This window comes from Acomys russatus, chromosome 20, assembly GCF_903995435.1.
Source record: "Acomys russatus chromosome 20, mAcoRus1.1, whole genome shotgun sequence".
Lineage (NCBI taxonomy): Eukaryota > Metazoa > Chordata > Mammalia > Rodentia > Muridae > Acomys > Acomys russatus.
The window spans coordinates 62,774,491-62,793,781 of NC_067156.1; the positions used below are offsets into that span (position 1 = coordinate 62,774,491).

General features: G+C 44.8%; 1 protein-coding gene and 1 long non-coding RNA gene across 2 annotated transcripts in view; both read left to right on the top strand.

Moving 5' to 3' along the window:
- The first annotated feature begins 259 nt into the window (after positions 1–259).
- The window catches only part of LOC127204297 (uncharacterized), a 38,060-nt gene continuing 19,028 nt past the window's right edge, over positions 260–19,291 (top strand). Inside the window, exons 1-6 of the mRNA XM_051163226.1 lie at positions 260–456; positions 7,111–7,212; positions 8,270–8,312; positions 11,925–12,271; positions 12,593–12,850; positions 14,339–14,462. Of these exons, the coding sequence (XP_051019183.1) occupies positions 366–456; positions 7,111–7,212; positions 8,270–8,312; positions 11,925–12,271; positions 12,593–12,850; positions 14,339–14,462 (965 nt within the window). The 5' untranslated portion in view covers positions 260–365. The remainder of the gene's footprint in view (positions 457–7,110; positions 7,213–8,269; positions 8,313–11,924; positions 12,272–12,592; positions 12,851–14,338; positions 14,463–19,291) is intronic.
- Positions 12,005–18,614, top strand: LOC127204560 (uncharacterized). Its single transcript, XR_007832479.1, has 2 exons — positions 12,005–12,169; positions 18,257–18,614. It is a non-coding gene; the product is annotated as an uncharacterized LOC127204560 (long non-coding RNA).

Below are 19,291 nucleotides of genomic sequence, written 5' to 3' on the forward strand. Positions count from 1 at the left end.
GTGGTTCACTTCTCACAGCCACAGTAAACAAAAAAGCAAAAGTAGGCAGAAAGTGTTAGAAAAACATTTACTTCGCTCTGTAAAGAGCCCTTTAAAATTATGCGATGCTCTACATGAGTTATTTTCAGGCCCTGTCTTTGGAGATTGAATACTGTATCAAGTGTTGGGCTCCCGATGTCTCAGGCGCTCGGACTCCGCCCCGGACCCGGCGTGGGGCGGGGCTATGACAGCGGGGGCGGGGCTCCCCCGTGAGCGCGTTTCGGGCCGCACGGGCTTCCGTAGCTGGACGCGGGCGGTGGCGGCGCCACGTCCCTGGCGGCGTCAGGGAAGCAGTCAGTCCAGCCTGGGAATAGTTTGGGGTAACAATGGCCTTCACGCTGTATTCCCTCATGCAGGCGGCCCTGCTGTGCGTGAACGCCATCGCCGTGCTGCACGAGGAGCGCTTCCTCAAGAACAGTGAGTGCCCGGCGGGGTGTGGAGGTGATCGGGTGTGGGGCTGGGAACTGCCGGGCGGCTAGGAGAGGGGCGTCCCCGCGTGGCTAGCCTGGGTGGGAGTGTGGGGCCTGGGGTCGGCGGCGGGAGCACCCGGACTCCATTCTGCCCTCCTTGAATTCCGCTCAGTCATTTCTTTGCGTATTCTTGTTACCGACTTCATAGATCGGAAAGCTGGCGTGTGACTTTTGACTTAAGTACTGGAGTGGAGGAGGAACGTAGCTTTTTTTTTTTTTTTTTTTTTCCCAGAGTGCTAGTTGTTAGGATGACTGATGCGGAGAATGAATTTGGAGAGCAGTGGAGGTTCGTGGAAGTTGGGGTTAATGGGAAAAGGAATTAGGAGGCTCTCCAGCCACCCTAGTTCGAGGAGCGCAGCATTCAATAAGCACGCCCCATTGGGTGCCTACAGTGTACCAAGGACTGGAATCGAGGAATACAAAAATGAAGACATGCACACGTTATGGTTTCTGAGACCTCCCAATCAGGAGATCTTCATGCCAGGCTGGTCCATCTGCTTCTTGTGGTATAGAGCAAAACCGAGACAGGACGACCGACACGATGTGAATCATTTGTTGCAGTTTGCCAACTGTGTCCTTGGACTCACTGAAACTCAAACCCACAAGCAAGAACGATGCGTTTCGCTTACTTCAGAAGAAATGAACACACACACACACACACACACACACACACACACACACACACATACACACACACAAACCCCTTACCAGGCTTATATGTAACCGTGGCTGGTTACACCAGTCACCTGTCCTTAAAATGAAGTTTACGCTAATTTAAAATGAGTAACAAATATGCCGATTATTAGAATTATGTAGAGCCATGTAAATCTGAGAATCCGAAAAGGCCTGGAGGAAGTGTGTCTGACTGCAAGTTTGTTAAGTGAATATATACTAACTAGGTGAAGGCAACGGGTTGGAAAAAGTTTGGAGCCTTGCATAGTGTCACTCTGGCATGAAAACCATGGTAGGTGAAAATAGTTGTAAGCAAAGGATATGGCCAGATTTATGTTGCTGCGTTCCTGTTAGTTGCAGTGTGGAGAAGCAATGGGAAAGAGAAGTAGATTTAGAAAGGGCCATCTCAGAAAGGCAGGTAGATGAGTATGACCTCAATATTGATAATAAACAGTAATTGCGTAGTTGTGTGCAGGATTTGTGTAAGATGTTTTTCATATGTGTGTGAGAAAGCCCAGGATTGCACTGCTGCTCTGTGACGTAGTTGCTGCATTTATTCCAGCTTTACAGGTAAGGGCTCTAAAGCAGGAAGTGGATGGGTGACCTGGATGATCACATGGGGAGAAGTTGGCGCAGTAGAGCCTACTGACTCCAGAGTCCATTTCTTTACCTCTGAACGATACAGGGAAATCTTTGTGACCATGCGATGGGTCGGATTGTGTTCTGGCTCTGTGGTGCCTGTGGCTGTTACCTTAATTTGGAAACACCAGCTTCAAAATGTTGTAATCAAATTGAGCTCTTCACAGGGAGAATGAGAGGCAGAGGCACACACACAGGAAGAGAGTGTGGTCACAGAGGCAGAGGTTGGAGAGTGGCTTGCCTTCAAGCCAAGGAACCCAGGGATTCCAGCAACTTCCACATAGATGTTACTGGAGCATTGGTGGGATTCTCCCTCAGTTCCCAGAAGGAACCAGGTCTGCTGGGTTTGGACGTAACATCCAAAACTGGAAAATATGATTTCTGTCATATTAAGCATTAGTTCATGGTGCTTTAATCAGGCACCCTAGGAGACTAATTCAGACCAGAAAACAGGGCAGAAGGTGTTGTTGGGGAGGCTTGAAACTGTAAGGTCGAACTGAGCTACAAAGTGAGTTTAAGGCCACTGAGCAAGTGGTCTTAGTGAGACCTTGTCTCGGAAAGGACAGGGAAGGCTGGACATAAGCTCTTGTAGAGTGTTTACCTCATGTGCATAAGCCCTAGGTTTAGCCCCTGCTGCTCCCAGCCACACACAAACAGCACTGACAATAAGGGAGAAAAAAATAAAGCCAAAATATTCTGGGTTTTTGGTTAAGAGCACTTTTTGCTCTTGTAAAGTACCCAGGTTCAGTTCCCAGCACCCGCGTGCTGGCCTACCTCCAGTTCCAGAGACTCCAACATAGTCTCCTCTGAGACCTGCAGGCCCTGCACACACGTACGTGGAGGCAAACAAAAGGAAACACTAGAGCCGGGTGGTGGTGGCGCATGCCTTTAACCCCAGCACTTGAGAGGCAGAGGCAGGCAGGTCGCTGTGACCAACCAGCCTGATCTACAAAGCGAGTTCAGGACAGTCAAGGCTACACAGAGAAACCCTGTCTTGAAAAACCAAAACAACAACAAAAACCCCAAACAAACAAAAACAAAAATAAGCACTAGAAAGGCACTACAAATCCCTCTAGTACATAACTTAAGTGGAGGTAGAACAGAAAACCTAGACAGTAGAGTTTCATTAAAGTGACAGTCTTTTAGCTGGGCAGTGGTAACACACACCTTTAGTCCCAGCACAGAAAAATACAGAAAGAATTGGTGCCTGGTTTTTGTTGTTTTTTAAAGGATGGTCTTTTCAGCAAATGTTTCTCAGCTGAGGTCTAGTTCAGATTTTGCAGAGACTGTGTCTGGGATGAAGGAAGCCCCAGGCTTAATTCCCAGCATCAAACTGGTCACAGTGGCACAGCCCAGCATTTGTCATCCTTCACTGCATAGGGAGTTGGAGGCTAGCTTTGGAGACCCTGCCTCAAAAACAACAAAAACAAAAACCAAACAATTCTTCCCAAACCACCCCCCAAAAAAGATTTTCTGAAAAGAAATGGTGACCTTATAACAACAGATTAATTATGCAGAATGGCAGCTTTAAAGAAATAATTGAGTCTGGGCCTTCTATCATCCTAAATACACAAGCCAGTTAGAAGAGCATTGAGGGTCTAAGGGAGAATAGTGAAACTGGGCTTCTGAAAGAACACACACTTCTCCTTAAAGAGCCACGATATAAATATTTTAAGCTTTGCATACAAGAAACATTACATATATGTAGGTAAGTGAGAGACTATCATATATACTTAGGTGATTATTTTTAAATCTGGGGTGGGGGGTGGGGAATGGGCCCAGAGAGATGGTTCATCAGTTAAGAGCACTGGCTGCTCTTCCAGAGGACCCAGGTTCAGTTCCCAGCACTTACACAGTGCTCACAACCATCTGTCACCCTGTTCCAGGAGATCTGATGCCCTCTTCAAGCCTCCGAAGGCATAGGCATGCATGCGGTGCATAGACATATACAGACAAGACATCCATACACATAAATGTGTTGGTTTTGTTTAATGTGGAAGAACCTTTTTTGAACCTAGCCCCTTGTACACGATAGCAGCAGCTCTCCCACTGAACTGCATGAGGGTCTGGAAACAGGACTCTAATGGAGAGAGCTCCAGACGGTGAGGGTGAAGACGCCCTGAGCTCATCCACCTCCCAGCAGAGCAATGTGAGTAGTGGTGCTTCTGTAAAACCCAGACACTCCAACTCCTCTCAGGAGCATGTGCTCATCAAACAAAGAAGCATTTGTTTTTGAGGGAACACACTCCATCTCAGTACAATGGCAGGCAGCTAAGGACCTGGGTTGGCTCCACCATGCACGAGGTGGCTCACAGTGCCCTCGTCTGGCTCCTGTATGCATGTGGCACACATAAATCAAGCAGGGGTACACACATACTCATACAAACAAAATATTTATAACTTTCTTACGAATGTTTGTAAAGTATATGTTTAAAAAATCCACGAATGTATAGAAACACCATTTTAATCAAGTGATATTTATCCAGAATTGCAGAATTGATTCAATATTTCATTATATTAATAACAAAACTCAACCTGGCCAGCACAAGATGCACAGGAACAGCCTAGTACTCTGGTAGAGTGTTGATCGTAGGGGACGGGAAAACGACTTGGTGCTGTTTGCTGCAAAAGCAAGAGGAGCTGAGTTTACTCCCCAGCACTGTCAGTAAGGTCAGGTGTGGCCTGGACCCATAATCACGTTCTGGGGTGACAGAGACAAGATGGTCGCTGGGGCTTGCTGGCCAGCTAGTCTAGTGTGATCTGCAAGCGATAGGTTCAGTGAGAGAATTAGTCTCAAAAAAATAAGATGTAGAGTGATTTAGGGAGATGCTTGATTTTAACCTCTAGCCTGTGCGTACACGTGTACATACACATACATACAAAACCAAAAATATATTTTTGAACAAGAAATAAGAGGAAACTCCTCAAACAGCCATACATCACCTATGAAAATGTCCCAGTTAACATCATACGTAACTGTCGAAAGTCTGACTACTTATGCTGACTAAGACATGGAGACCCTCTTTGCTCTTTCTGTTTCGCACTGTGTGGAGATTCTGGCCAGGGAGATTTGATTAGAGGCAAGAAATCAAAGAGATCTACATTGGGAGGTTTAGAAGGCAGACCTATCCTTTTTCAGATAATATAGTCTTGTGTACATAGTAGGTCTGAAAAGTCCATTAGCTGTAAGGCTGATATCCAGCAAACTCGATGCGGTTCTGGGGCACAAGAAAATACAAACCAGTCAAGCCGGGCGTGGTGGCGCATGCCTTTAATCCCAGCACTCGGGAGGCAGAGGCAGGCGGATCGCTGTGAGTTCGAGGCCAGCCTGGACTACAAAGCGAGTCCAGGACAGCCAAGGCTGCACAGAGAGACCCTGTCTCGAAACCCCCCCCCCCCAAAAAAAGAAAATACAAACCAGTCATTTGAGGCTGGAGTGATGGCTAAGTTGGTAAAGGGCCTCCCATAAAAGCCCGAGGCCTTGAATTCGAATCCCTGTCATTCACATCAATGCTAGGTGGGCTTGGTGACCTGTCTTTAACCCTGGCACTCCAAACGTGGAGACAAGGGATGCCTGAGCAAGTTTGCTAGCTAGGCGAGTCAACTCTGTGCGCTCTCGGTTCAGCTAGAGACTTACCTCAAGATGAAGGGTGGAGAGCAGAGAAGAAAGGCACCTGGCATCGACCTCCGCCATTTACCTGCACACAGGTGCACGCACACCCCACACAAGCGCACATCAGTGCCCTGAACCAAACAGTTGAGAACCCTTGTATAGTAGTTAGAGGGGAAACTGTGATAAACATCTCTTTCCCCTGGTCCTCCAAATGCCACAACTGTGTTTGTCTCTGCACAGATCATGTGCTCTTTACCCAAACTTCTGCCTGTTTTCATCCTGGAAGTGTAAGAGTGGAGACTGGGCTACAGTGAGCCAAGAGAGTCTGCCTGTCAGCTACTGTTGCCTGGGATCTGCCGGTTTTGTTATGTTTGTAATGTTAGAAAATGCTTTTTTTTTTTAGATTTTACTCCTTTCATATTAAAAATGTGTGTAAGTATCTCTTAAAAACTAACCCAATTTAAAAAAAAAAAAAAAAAAAAAAAAGATTCCTGGAAACGAAAGGTGCTGGCTCAAGCGTCCAGGGATTCTCCTGTTTCCATCTCCCATCTCTCCATAGCAACACTGGCATTACAGATGTGTGCTTCTGCAGCTGTCTTAGGTACTGGGGATTTGAACTCAGGTCTTTGTGTTTGTATAAGTACTTTTCCCACAGAACCTTCTTCCTAGTTCCCTAAGGCTGTTATAAGGGTTCTTCATCTTAAATCCACATGTAATAGAAATAATAAAGAAATGGCACTATTTACAAATTTTATGATCTTAGAATTCACATTATCTTCCCGTATCTTAGTATTAACTCAGTCTACTACAGTTCAGTTCAGTTCCACAGCCTTTGCTAAGTATTCGCTGTGGTCTGGAGAGGAGCAGAAACATGAAGACAGTGAGTTGCAGTCCTTGTCCTCCAGGAATTTATAATATGATGGGAAGTGCTTGAAACACCTACCAAGCCAGGTACCCTGACGCACGCCTGTAATCCCAGCACTCAGGAGGCAGAGGCAGGTGGATCGCTGTGAGTTCAAGGCCAACCTGGTCTATAAAGTGAGTCCAGGACAGCCAAGGCTACACAGAGAAACCCTGTCTCAGAAAAACCACCTACAAGGAGAAAAAAGTCTCTGCAATAAATGGGGTCTGGGGGAACAAAGAGAAGGAAGATCTGCTGTGACCTGGGCACATTAGGAGAGCCCATGTGACAGACGCAGATCAGAAGCCAGCTTCAGTAGCTGTGGTAATTAATAGTCTATGCCATTGTCCCTTAGTGCTTGCGGGGCTTGGTTCCAGCTCACACTAACACACTCCAGAATGCTAAGGGAATGGTTTGCAGTCCAGTGAACATCATTGAATTCTGAGGTAGAAGGTCCTAACTCTTTAAGGGAAAAACCTAAAGGGATTGAAACAGTGAGATTTAAGAGACATCTGACTTGAATGTGTGTGGTATTGACAACTGTGGTGGAGAACATTGTGACAGCCACAGCCACTAGCACCCTCGTAAGCTGAAGAGCTGGAAGCCAGGAAAAAAAAAAAAAAAAAAAAAAAAAAAACCTATTGAGCTCAATATTTTAACTTTGAGACATACGACTTTCTGCCTTTTCAGAGCTCTAATTTTTAACGGTGACCAATGAGGAAATAAGACGGGTGCATAACACATCTAACTCAGCTAACCGTCTCTGTCTTGCGCAGTTGGCTGGGGGACAGACCAGGGAATTGGTGGATTCGGAGAGGAGCCAGGAATTAAGTCTCAGCTAATGAACCTTATTCGGTCAGTGAGAACCGTGATGAGAGGTAAGATGAAGAACTTACAGGGCATTTAAGTCACAGTTTTGTGGAAGGGTTATAGAAGGGAAGCATCCGGGAGTGTGAACCATCGGGTTCTCTTTGTAGTAGGAGCTTCGTCTTCTGGAACCTGGATTTACTGCTTGAAACTTGCTGGCCTCTTACTTATATCACATCTTTTAGGGAATGAAATATTACTAGTCTGCTCTGTGTGTTACCTGTCAGGGCAGAAAGACAACCATGTCCTTGCTGTTTAGAAACGGGGGCTTCGAGCCGGGCGTGGTGGCGCACGCCTTTAATTCCAGCACTCGGGAGGTAGAGGCAGGCGGATCGCTGTGAGTTCGAGGCCAGCCTGGTCGACAAAGTGAGTCCAGGATGGCCAAGGCTACACAGAGAAACCCTGTCTCGAAAAACCAAAAAAAAAAAAAAGAAAGAAAGAAAGAAAGAAACGGGGGCTTCCACGTTGTAAAGTAGAACCATGAGGATTTTCCAAGAGAAAACTAACGGTTCCGAATCTGTCGTTGTATTGAGAAATACTCTGGAGCAACAGTTCAGCCAAGACAGAGTTCAGACACCTCATATTTAAACACTGGGATTAGAGACTTTGCATGTCTTAATCATATCTCTGGATTCATTGTTAATACATTAAACTGCAGAGCCTTCCTTGAACTGTATTTCTGCTCATGTGTAGCCCTGTGGATCTCTCTGGTCCTCTGTGTTCCCAGAGCTGCACCTGACCCATCCTTAAATGCCTCCATGCCTCTGGATGTGCAGTGGGGCTGGGTATGGTGGTCTACACCTGCAGTCCTGTGCCTTGGGAGGCAGAGAAAGGAGGTTGCTGAAAGTTCCAGGCCAGCCCGGGGTACAGAGCATCCCTGTTTCACTACCATCCACCAAAAGAAAGTGTCTTTAATTTTATGAAGCATATTTTCTATTATTACGGCTACAGTATAAGCACGAAGGCATTTTTTAGATACTTCCATCCTCCTGGGAAGCCAGTTGCTACTATTTAATTTTTTCTTTCTTTCTTTCTTTAATAGTAACAAACTTCTCTTTTCCCTTTCAGTGCCATTGATAATAGTAAACTCAGTTACTATTGTATTGCTTTTGTTATTTGGCTGAACATCGCTGGGAAGTCATCGACTCAGTGGAAGAGACGCCCTCTTTAAAGCCACTATTTCCATTGTGACTGGAGTATTCATGTTTCAGTAGGCTCAATAAAACCAGAGTTTATATTTATCTGATTTTTTTTTTTAATGTTACACTTGTAATTTCAGTACAGAAAGCTCAGCTCATCAGAGGCAGAAGCACTCTGAGATTGGAGCATATACTCGTTTTGGTTGTAATTGGTCAAGTTCTTTAAAGGCACCAGACTGCTGCCTCTGTTCCATTAGATACTGTTCTGTCTCACAGTTCAGGGATGGACTTTCCCCCAAAGCTTTGGAATTCCTTGTCATTTAGATATGACCTGAGAGTAATTAACTTCCTATAGAAACTTAAAGAGTTTCTTAAAAGTAACAATTACATGCAATTGACAAATTGGTAATTTGGCATCTGTTTTGAGCTCTTTGGTTAACTAGTCTACATCATTTCTGCTATAAAGAAATTTATAGGTTAACTATATGGGGCAATACCCTTATTTCAGGGAGAATTCTAACTGCCAAAAACCAATTGTTTGGTAACTAGTTTTAATTTCTCTTCATGCCATTGTCTATTAATTGACCTGAGCAGTGACACCAGAGTATTTGTATATTGTCAGTAATAGAAAGTCTTCCCTCTTTACAAAGATGACTTGTTCGATAAAATCAGTGTAACTGTTAGTTGGCAAAATCTGCCCATATACACTCACAAAGTAAGCTGTGCAAGCAGGTTAATTGTGAAGTGCTTGCCTCTCCCGGGTCAGAGGTCCTTTCCTCTGTGGAGCAACATGTCTGCCAGTAGACCATTTATAAAACTGTTTTTAGTTTAGTGTTGTTTTGGTTTTTTGTTTGTTTTTTTTTTAATGTCTTTTATGAATGTTTTAGTCCCAACTTTGATATTCTTTGCTCATCCATAATACTACTGTACAGTTTTATATAGGAAGGTTTAAACTGTGCAAATAGTGTGTGAAATGCTTCAGTTACAATAATTTAAAGAGTTGGATGGCATCTTTCTGTATAGAACTTTTATAAATAAAGTTGACTTTCCATCTTAACTATCTGGTTCGTGCCTTAGTATAAACCTAGCATTATGAATTTGTTGACCTCTTTTGTTCTTTACTGTAAAATTGCTGAGTAAAAATTTAATGAATGTTAATATTCACTGAATTATTGACATAAATCAAGGAGACTCTCGAGTAACCTTTAAGTTACTTCTAAAACTGGAGGAGTCTTCAACTCAGTGTTGAAGACCTTCTGGTAATGTGTCAGTTGGAGAAGGCTGGTCTTTCATTTGGACTTAAGGGCTGGCAGCTGGACCAAGAAATGTCCTTGAGTTCATGGCTCCTGTGAGGAGCTTGGCACTAGGACGTTCCTCTGGCCTGAGGGTTAACTGACCAGTCTTGGCGACTCACACCTCATTAAAATGCCGAAGATGATTGTGCCCAAGTCTGAGCCTCTTGTCAGCTCTTTAAGAAGCTCAGGGTATTCCTGTCTCTACCTACTGAGCTGTACAAACTTTTCAGAGACTTTGGTCCTACCCCATTGCTCACTTAAGACATAACAATGCACCTTTCTATTAATTTAGTTTGGAATGTTGTTCAAGTTCACTCCACTGGGAACCCAGCAGGACCAGGGTACTCTAGCATTGCTTATGGAGGCCTGCTCATAGTCCTGTTTTGATGTTGTCTAGGGTGCCCTGAGCTCCCCCAGAGTAGATGATATTTAAAACTGCAGTATCTTATTCTAGTCCACATAACCTGATGTTCCTTGTAACCCACTATGTCCTCCCCTGATCCATTTTCAGGATGAACAATGTGTGATGTCTGTAGACTCCAAATGTTTTAGTAATGATGGTCCTCTTATGCTCTGGCCAGCTCTGTGCCTTGCTCGGTTTTTAGGGTCTCAAGATATTAAAACATTCACAGCACAGTTTTACTCAAGTAGAGTGGTTTTCAGGCTCTGCTTATGAACTGCCAGGACCAGCAAGGCTCCACAAGGAGGTGGTGTGGTGGTCTTTGGCGATCTGTTTCTGTGGGTGTCGTGGGACCCTGGGGTGAGATGGGAGGAGCAGCATGAGGGCTGCAGGCTTGGTGCAGCCTCAGCACTTCTAGCCCTATTGGTGTTAGAACTCTTGTGTGGGCCTAGAAGGTCAAGGTTCAAAGGCTGCTGACTGGCTGGCATCAGAGCTTCCAGGCAATCCTGGAGTTCTTGATTGGACCTAGGCATCTGGGGTTTCTTGGCTTTAAAGATGTGCCTGTTTTCCTGGTGACCAAACCTACAATTTCTCTTCTCTGGCTCCTTACAGGCTTTATTATTTTTTGATCTGTTTTGGCATTCTGCCCTTTTGCTCCTTTTTGCTGCCCTTCCCTTTTTTCTTGCTCTGGCCACTCTAGGTATTTAGATGCATTTGGCTGCCCCTCTGTAACTCAAGCTAGCCACCTGCTGAGCTATATAAATGCCGTGTTCTCTCCTGCTTCTTGGCATTACCACCTCCCCCTACACAACTGAAGTAGATCAGTCAAGAGCAGGCTCATGGCTCCCGATGTTGCAGTACCAGAAGAGGTAGCACAGGAAAGTGTCTTCCCTCTGACTCAGTGAACCTGGGCAGCCTCCTCCAGAGCCCAAGAAGGGATGTTCTGACCAATCATAGCTTCTCTTACTACCAGTTACAGCCATTGAGGCTTATGTTTGGGGTCAATTAGAGCCTTACAATTTTTCCATAAGGCTTGTTAACAAAATGCTTGGTAAAGACTGTTTCATTAGACCTGCCTCAGGCTGCACCTTCGGAAAGTAGGGTATTTGGGAATGATGGGGTCGGGGGTGGGGGGTGGGGTTGTGTTAGTCAGAACAGAGAGAGAGAGAGATGTCTGGCCAGCTCTTCAGTATATGCCAGAATACCGAAGAAGTAGGCTCTAATGCCAGTGAAGGAATGGCACTGCTGGCAAGGTGAGGGCAAGCACGTAAGGGAAGCAAGCGTCTTTCTTCCATGTCCTTTCTATAGACCGCCAGCAGAAGGTATGGCCCAGATTAAAAGTGGGTCTGCCTACTTCAAATGGTTAATTTAAAGAAATCCCTCCATTATAGTCTACAGCGCCAGTTCCAGGACAGCCAGGGGTACACAGAGAAACCCTGTGTCAAAACAAAAAGCACAGTCAAGTTGACAATGAAAATCAGCCCTCACACACAGTGAACACACTAGGTTGCCTATGCCTGCATGCAATTTATTTGGATCAAACAGAGACAAACTGACTCTTAACGTGTGCAGAAAGGGGTGGTAAGGAAGGCTGAGGCAAGTGGACCAAGATCTCATCTAAAGACAGGTAAGGCTATGGAGCTTTCGTGGAAGATAAAGGCTAGGAAAGCTGAAGGCACAGTTTTGGATGGCTTGATGGGACGATACGGTTGCCCAAAGTTAATGGGACCCAGAAGTGTCGACGCTGTTCAAGTACCGAAATAGGAGACATAGGGCTTGGGGTGTTGAAGGATTTTGAAGACCTCTGAAATGAACAAGAAATAGGGAAGCGAAGGAGGGAGGAGGCAGTGTTTGGGCAATGGCGCTACGGTATGGGGCTCTACACTGAGCTATTGCGGAAGCCCCGGGTTCCCTTGCCCACCCCACTCTCTCGCCAACTGCGGCCTCTTCTCACTTCGAGAGGCGCAGGGCGGGACTTCCGGCGCGTCGGGACTCCGTCCGGGTCGGGTGTTGTGCACGACAAGCGCCCTGGGCTTTCCAGAGGACGGCGGGCCAGTGAGGGTGAGGAGGCGCGCGCAACCAAGAGGCGGAGGGTTGGGGAATGGCGACCGCGCCCCTGCCGGAGGCCACTTCTGTGAGCCGGTTGGGGAAAATACCAGCGCCTCCTTAGAGAACCGCGCTGCTGGGCCGGGCCTCCCCGAGTCTTGTAGCGGCGACCGGTCCTCTCGGCCTGCGCGTGCGCAGAACTGGTCTTCCTGACGTTGTTGGGGCTCAGTTTCCCAGGGCGGGTGGATGCTATGTGGTGGTCACTTCTACCGTCCTGCCCAGAATAATATGGACGCCAGCAACTCGAGTCCCTGGAACTCGAGTTAGAGCAGAATGCAGAGACGCCGAGGAACCTTACCCCTAGAGGTGGAAGCCATTGCAATTGAGTTCGACAAAAGAGGTCCTTGCTCTTAAGCCTTCCCAGCTCAGAGAGAAATGCAGGAGCTCAGTTGATTTTAGAGTCTCGTTAGAGCGTCCACAGAGGAAAGGGCAATGGCTCTCCCACTTCCAGAGCTCTGCAGTTTAGTGGGAGGTGCAAGCAGGTGGGACAAAGGCGGTAGGTTTTATACTGGAGACGCACAGACGCAGAAAGAGCAGTTGAAGTTATCAGAGGAAGTGATACCTGAGACCGCACTGAAGGAGGTGGCCAGACGGGAGGAGGATGGTGAAGGAGAGGGGCGCGTGAGGGAGGCAGAAGGCTCGGCGGGCTGCCAAGAGCCTGGGTGTGGGAGTGAACCTAAATCGGTTGCAGAGGTGGAGGACGCCCTTTGTACACCACTGTTCATTGTTAGGACTTGGGTCTGAGGGTATGGGGAGCCTACAGAACGGCTGGATGAATAACAGTATCATTTATTGATGCACACAGTGGTTTCCCAAAATGTCAGGAACTGTACGGGGAAGGGAAGGGAAGGGACGCGTTTTAAATCCAGAGCGTTCAGGTGACATAAAGACGTCGAACCTTCCATGAGAATGAGTTCTTTGAAGTCTGATATTTTATCTTAGCTACACCCATTTTAAAATTATGTGCCACAAATACCTTCATCACACTTATCTTGGTGGGTTTTTAAAATAGCCCTTATCACATCATTATGTGATCCCTTCTCCGCAACCTCAGATACAGAAACCTGCCTTTTCTACTGTGGAGCATTTGTTCATGGTGTTTAATACGCTCAGCAATGAAGAAACAGGCTAAGCAGCCAAAACTCTCCAGAGTTCATATGGGCAGGCACGCTCAACCACCCCCCCCGACCCCCCCACCCCCGACCCCGCACCTTTGTTCTACTCAACTGCTGTGCCTGCCGGCCGGGAAATGATTTGGGACTGGAGTAAGAAAGAAGATTTGGGGCTTCCCTCAAATAGTTAAGAGGTGATTTTAAAACTAAGATAGTTTTAAAGATAAGAAAAGTTAGACTGAAAGCTGAAGGTGGTAGGACTGTCTGGACTGCTGGTACTGACACCATCACATGGCTTACAGAGAAAAGAGGGCCTTCCAGGTAAAGATGAAACTGGGCCAGTGATTGGGAAGTGGGGTAGGGAGGTGGCAGCTGCCCTCTGCAATATTTGGGTCAGTTCCTCTTGGTGTAAAAACAAATGGGCTTTACTTCTTTGCCCTGAACAGTTCTCATCAGTTGTTTGTGGTTTTTCTTTGCTTGTTTTTTATTTGGTTTGTTTGCTTTTTTGTTTGTTTGTTTTTCCTTATTCGTGCCTCAGTGGTCTAGCTGTTTACAACTCTTCCAAGAGAAACTCTATATAATTTGTTCAAACTAGGGTAATGGTCAGTGTTGGTTCCATATTAGAACAAAAAGCTGTAGAGTCCCTTTGAAGCCCTTATATTTCTTCCCAGGTTGATACTCAGATTTATCACCGCAGTTGGCCCTCCATATCTGCAGAGCCTGTATCTATACATCCGATCAACTGCAGGTCAGAACTATTCCAGAAAAGCTAGATGAGGTGGCAGGCACTGGTGATTCCATCACTCAGGAGACGGATTCATGAGTGCAAGGCCAGCTTGTGCTGACTTTGTTCTAAAAGTACCAAAAAAGGAGAGCGGGAGGGAGGGAGGGCAAGAAATAAAACTGTATTTATGTTAAACAATATGCAGTTCTTGTCATTATTCCCTACAGGAATATAGCAAGTGTACACAGATTCACGTCTTACTGTATTGAAAGATGATTCCAATTATCTAGTAGGAAGAGGGTGGTTGCGTGCAAGTACTGTACTGCTTTCAAAAAGGACGTTCAGACTTCGGCTCCTTCAGGGGCTCTTGGGACCAAGCCCGTGTATACCAAGCGTTCCTTTTATCAAATACTAGTCTCTAAAGGTTCCGAAGAGAGTAGAGAGCCTGGCAAATCCAGCCAGGGCCTAATAGGACTAGCTAAAAAGTGAGTGTGTTTTGAAGTTTGACTGCAGCATCTGAGTTCTGTTTTCCCTTCCGCTCACATGTGTGAAGCTCCAAAAAGAGCAGGGCATGTTCTATGGAAATGATTTTTTTTTTAATGTAGGCTTTTAAATAGCATTACACCTTCGGGTGCATCTGGGAGGATTAAAGCCATCAGTAGTCTCACTGGTTACTCCCTGGCACTAATTGGACAGTTGTTTAGCTACAGTTCTTTCTGATTATGGTTTTCTAGTCTCCTGTTCTTTAATAACCTTCAGTTGCCTTTTAGCTATAGGACAAGGTCTTGCTAATTAGCTCATGGAGATCATGAACTTTCTAGTAGCCTACACTGGCCTCTTGCTGTGGCCCTGCCGCAGCCTCCCAAATGCTAGGGTCACAAGCATGCACAACCATATCTTAATTTTAAGGTCACAAAAGGTCAGGATAGAAAATATCCTCATAAAAGGGGGGGTTTGCCCTTGAGGCTTGATTGACTACAGCTTTTCTTTTCTTTCTTTCTTTCTTTTTTTAAAATTATGTGCCTGAGCTTATCTGTATGCAGACAGGAGCTCAAGGGCATCATAAGAGAATGTCATATCCCCTTGGAAGTAGAGTTACTTGGAAGAGGCAGTTATGAGCTGCCATGTGGTTGCTGGGAACTGAACCCCATCCTGTGCCAGAGCAGTCTGTCCAGCCCTGACTGCAGCTCTTAATATCCTTTTTTTTTTTTTTTTTTTTTTTTTTTGGTCTATGTACTCTTTTCCAGTAGATATTCGGCAAAGACAAGCAGACTTCATTTGCGGGGAGGGGTGATGGTATAGAGCAGCGGATGTCATGTAACCCTGGCTGGCCGCAAACAGTATCACTGAAGATGCACTTGAACGCTGGAGATAGCATTAAAGGCCTGAGCCACCACACTCAGTGTTTTTTTTTGTTTTTGTTTTTTTTTAGATTTATTTATTATGTATACAGTGCTCTGCCTACATGTACACCTGCAGGCCAGAAGAGGGCATCAGATCACATTATAGATAGTTGTGAGCCACCATGTGGTTGTTGAGAATTGAACTCAGGACCTCTGGAAGAACAGTCAGTCCTCTTAACCACTGAGCCATCTCTTCAGCCCCCCAGTGGTTTTCTTAAAATTAATAAATTATTGTATGGAGGAACTTTGTGCTGAGTGTATAAAATGACCATGATTGCAATTTGACACCTTCAGACCCAGCAGACCCCAGAGAAATGCTTATAGGTATCCACAAGGAGCCATGTAAACTGTTGATAGATGTGGTTTGTGGTATAATAAAATAGTAAAACTGCAGTTGTTTATGATTAGGAGAACACAATAATAATGCACTTATATAATAGAACACAGTAGTAAAATGAATGTCCAGAGCTACCTGTAGCAACCTACACACAGCTAACATGATAGGGGATGATGTAGCAAATTGCTAAGTGTACACTATAGCTTCCTTCATGTATAGCATCAATCGTATAATGTAAGAAGAAGAGGACCTGTGTAAGAAGAAGATTAACAGGGCTTTGACTGTATCTCTGTCTTCAGAAGGTGAATAAAGAGTAAAAAAAGGGATGATTTTGTTCCTTAATACCAATTTTCTATAGCTGACGAAAACATTTCTTGTATCCTGGCTAGTTTCTCCCAGCCCCCCCCCCCTGTGTGTGTGTGTGTGTGTGTGTGTGTGTGTGTGTGTGTGTGCGCGCGCGCGTGTATTATCAACTTGACACAAGCTAGAGGGGGGAATCTCAATTGAGAAAATGCCTATAAAATCCAGCTGTAAGGAATTTTTTTAAAATTTACTTACTTGTTCACTTTACATTCCAATCACAGCCCCTTCTTTCCTCTCTTGTCCCGCCCTCTGACCCTCTCCCCCTTCCCCTTCTCAGAAAAGGGGAGCCCCGCCACCAATCCACCCCAGCACATCAAGTCGCATCAGGACTAAGCCCATCCTCTCCCACTGAGGCCAGGCAAGGCAGCCCACTCAGGGACGATGATGTCAGAGACATCTCCCACTCCACTTGTACATATGTGTAGGGGGGCTAGGTCCAGGCCATGTATGCTTTTTGGTTGGCGCTTCAGCCTCTGTAAACTCCATGGACCTAGGTCACTTGGTAAGGCATTTTCTTAATTAGTAATTAATGGGGGAAGGCCCCACTCATTTTGGGCAGTGCCATCCCTGGGCTGGTGGTCCTAGGTTCTATATGAAAGCAGGTTGAACAGGCCAGAGGAAGCAAGCCAGTAAGCAGCACCCTCCATGGCCTCTGCATCAGCTCCTGCCTCCAGGTTCCAGCCTGTTTGAGTTCCTTTACTGATGAACAGTGCTGTGGAAGTGCAAGGCTGCATAAACTATCTTCCCCAAGCTTCTTTGATCATGGTGTTTGTCACAATAGTAATCCTAATTAAGACATTATGTAAAGATGAGAAACAAATAGAAAAAATAGATGACTGATAAATGGATTAGCTAATTTTAAAAGAACCTGTAAGTCACCAAGCATGGTGGCAAATGCCTATGGTGGGAAACAGAAGCCACAGTAGTATTGTTACAAATTGGAGGCAAACGATCTCTCTCTCTCTCTCTCTCTCTCTCTCTCTCTCTCTCTCTCTCTCTCTCTCTCTCTCTCTCTCTCTCTCTCTCTCTCTCTGTGTGTGTGTGTGTGTGTGTGTGTGTTTGTGTGTACATAATATCTGTATCTTTTTTATTTTTACTATATAACTTGATTTTCCCCTTAAAACACCTGAAGTCTCAACTGAATCAAAGCTCATTCCTTTTCTTAATCCTATATTTTAAGCCCTCCTTAGTATCTATAAACTGCATTTATTCTTACGTGCTGTGATTCACAGTAGAGATTAAAGGGTTCAGGTATAGTAGCATAGGCTGTAGTCCTAGCTCTTACGAGGCAGAAGGATTGTGAATTCAAGGTTAGCCTGGGCTATGCATATATAACAAGACCTTGTCACATAATTTAAACAAATAAGTATTTAACAAGTATTTGGGGGAAATTTGCAAAATAAAGTTGTAGCTTAGAAAATGAGGGTGTAACCTTTAAACCTTGCAACATTGAGCTGGAGGTGCAGCTTAGTTGGTAGCATGTTTGCCTTGCATGCATTGATTTCAAGATTCAATACCAAACATTATAAGACCCATGTCTGGCGGTGCATGACTGGGAGAGGTGGAAGCAGGGGGCTCAAAGTCATCTTCAGTTGGGAATTCAGCCTGGACTGCATAAAACCTTATTTTAAATACACATACATATGTGCATATGTGTGTGTGTACACATATGTATATATAGACAGAGCTTGTTTTTACTATATAACTTCATTTTCCCCCCTTAGTAACCTATAAATACTGGCAACTCCTTGGCCACACACACCAATTCAGCACATAGCAGTGACAATTAGAATGTTTGAATTGTCCATAACCAAAAATAAAAAGACCTTGTTAATGTAGTGTTCTGTCTATGTATTCATTATTCTCATACTTAAAAATAAAACACGTATTATTCACCAGAGTTATTCTAAGAAACCTGAAAGTAAGTCATAGTATCTCTTTTTAGCATTTCTCTTCCAACTTTTAAGTCAAATATATATATATGTAAGCATTATCAAAGTTTCATGCATTAAATGTTGGGGTTTTGATTTTTTAAATATTATTTTTTTCAAAAGAGAAGCAGCTTAACACTAAGCAATATTTTCCTGGATGTGGATGGTATTTTTGATTGCTTACCAGTTTTTAATTGTCCATTGTTTGTTAAACTGTATTTTTAATTTCATTTGCTCTCTCCTAGGGAATGAAGGATGGCAGCACGCCGTGCATTAAAAGCTGTTTTGGTAGATCTCAATGGCACACTTCACATTGAAGATGCAGCTGTGCCAGGCGCACAGGAAGCTCTTAAAAGGCAAGCTATCCTCCAGGTTCAGATGACAAATACGTTTTTAAGTGCCGCTTTACCAAGGCAGATCATTAGCTAAATGGATGGCCTTGAGATGGCGTTTCACCAGCTCACCATACGTGGCGAACTGCCTTGGGTTTATCCAGAAGATGTATGCGTTGTAATATCCTCCGAACACTGTTCTCCCTGCCTTTATTAGGTTTGGCCTTTAGTCTTTTTGTTCTACCTCCTCCTCCTCCTGCTCTGATTTTTTTTTTTAAACTGATAATGTAAATATGGGGATGAAGACTCAAGAAACTAAAATAGTAATTTAATACTAAAAATATAGAATGAATAGCATTGGGAAAAAAAAATCACATATACAGGCACATAGGCATGCACCACCGCTCCTGGCTCTAAATTATATTTCTGATTCACCAATTGTAGTACTAAACAAGTCTAGAGACAAGCAGAGAGAACATGGTAGAAGCTCGCCAAGGAGATCTGCCAGCATAAGGACCTGCGTTCAGTCCCCAGCACTCACTTAGGGCAGGTGTGGTGGATCGCTGGGACGACCTGACTGGCCAGCCTAGCCAAATCCACAAGCCTCAGACTAATGGGAGACCCTGTCTCAAAAGAGGTAGACAGTGCCATCTGAATGAACACACATGTGCACACCCACCCTCATGTGCATATATACACATATATGCATATATACACACAAGTGAACTGAATGAGCATGGATGTTTGCTTCTGGGTGTCATGAAGAAAAATTTACTATTAAGTGTCTTTATCCTGAAAGAAATTAGAGGTTTTCAAAGTCAGTGATATAGAATTTGGTACTTGTTATTTTAAAACCCTAGAATGTTCACTGTGGGCTGTTAATCAGAGACTCTGGTGACGAGTGTCAGCACTGCTGGGAATGAGGGCAGTAGTTAACACAGGCTTTAC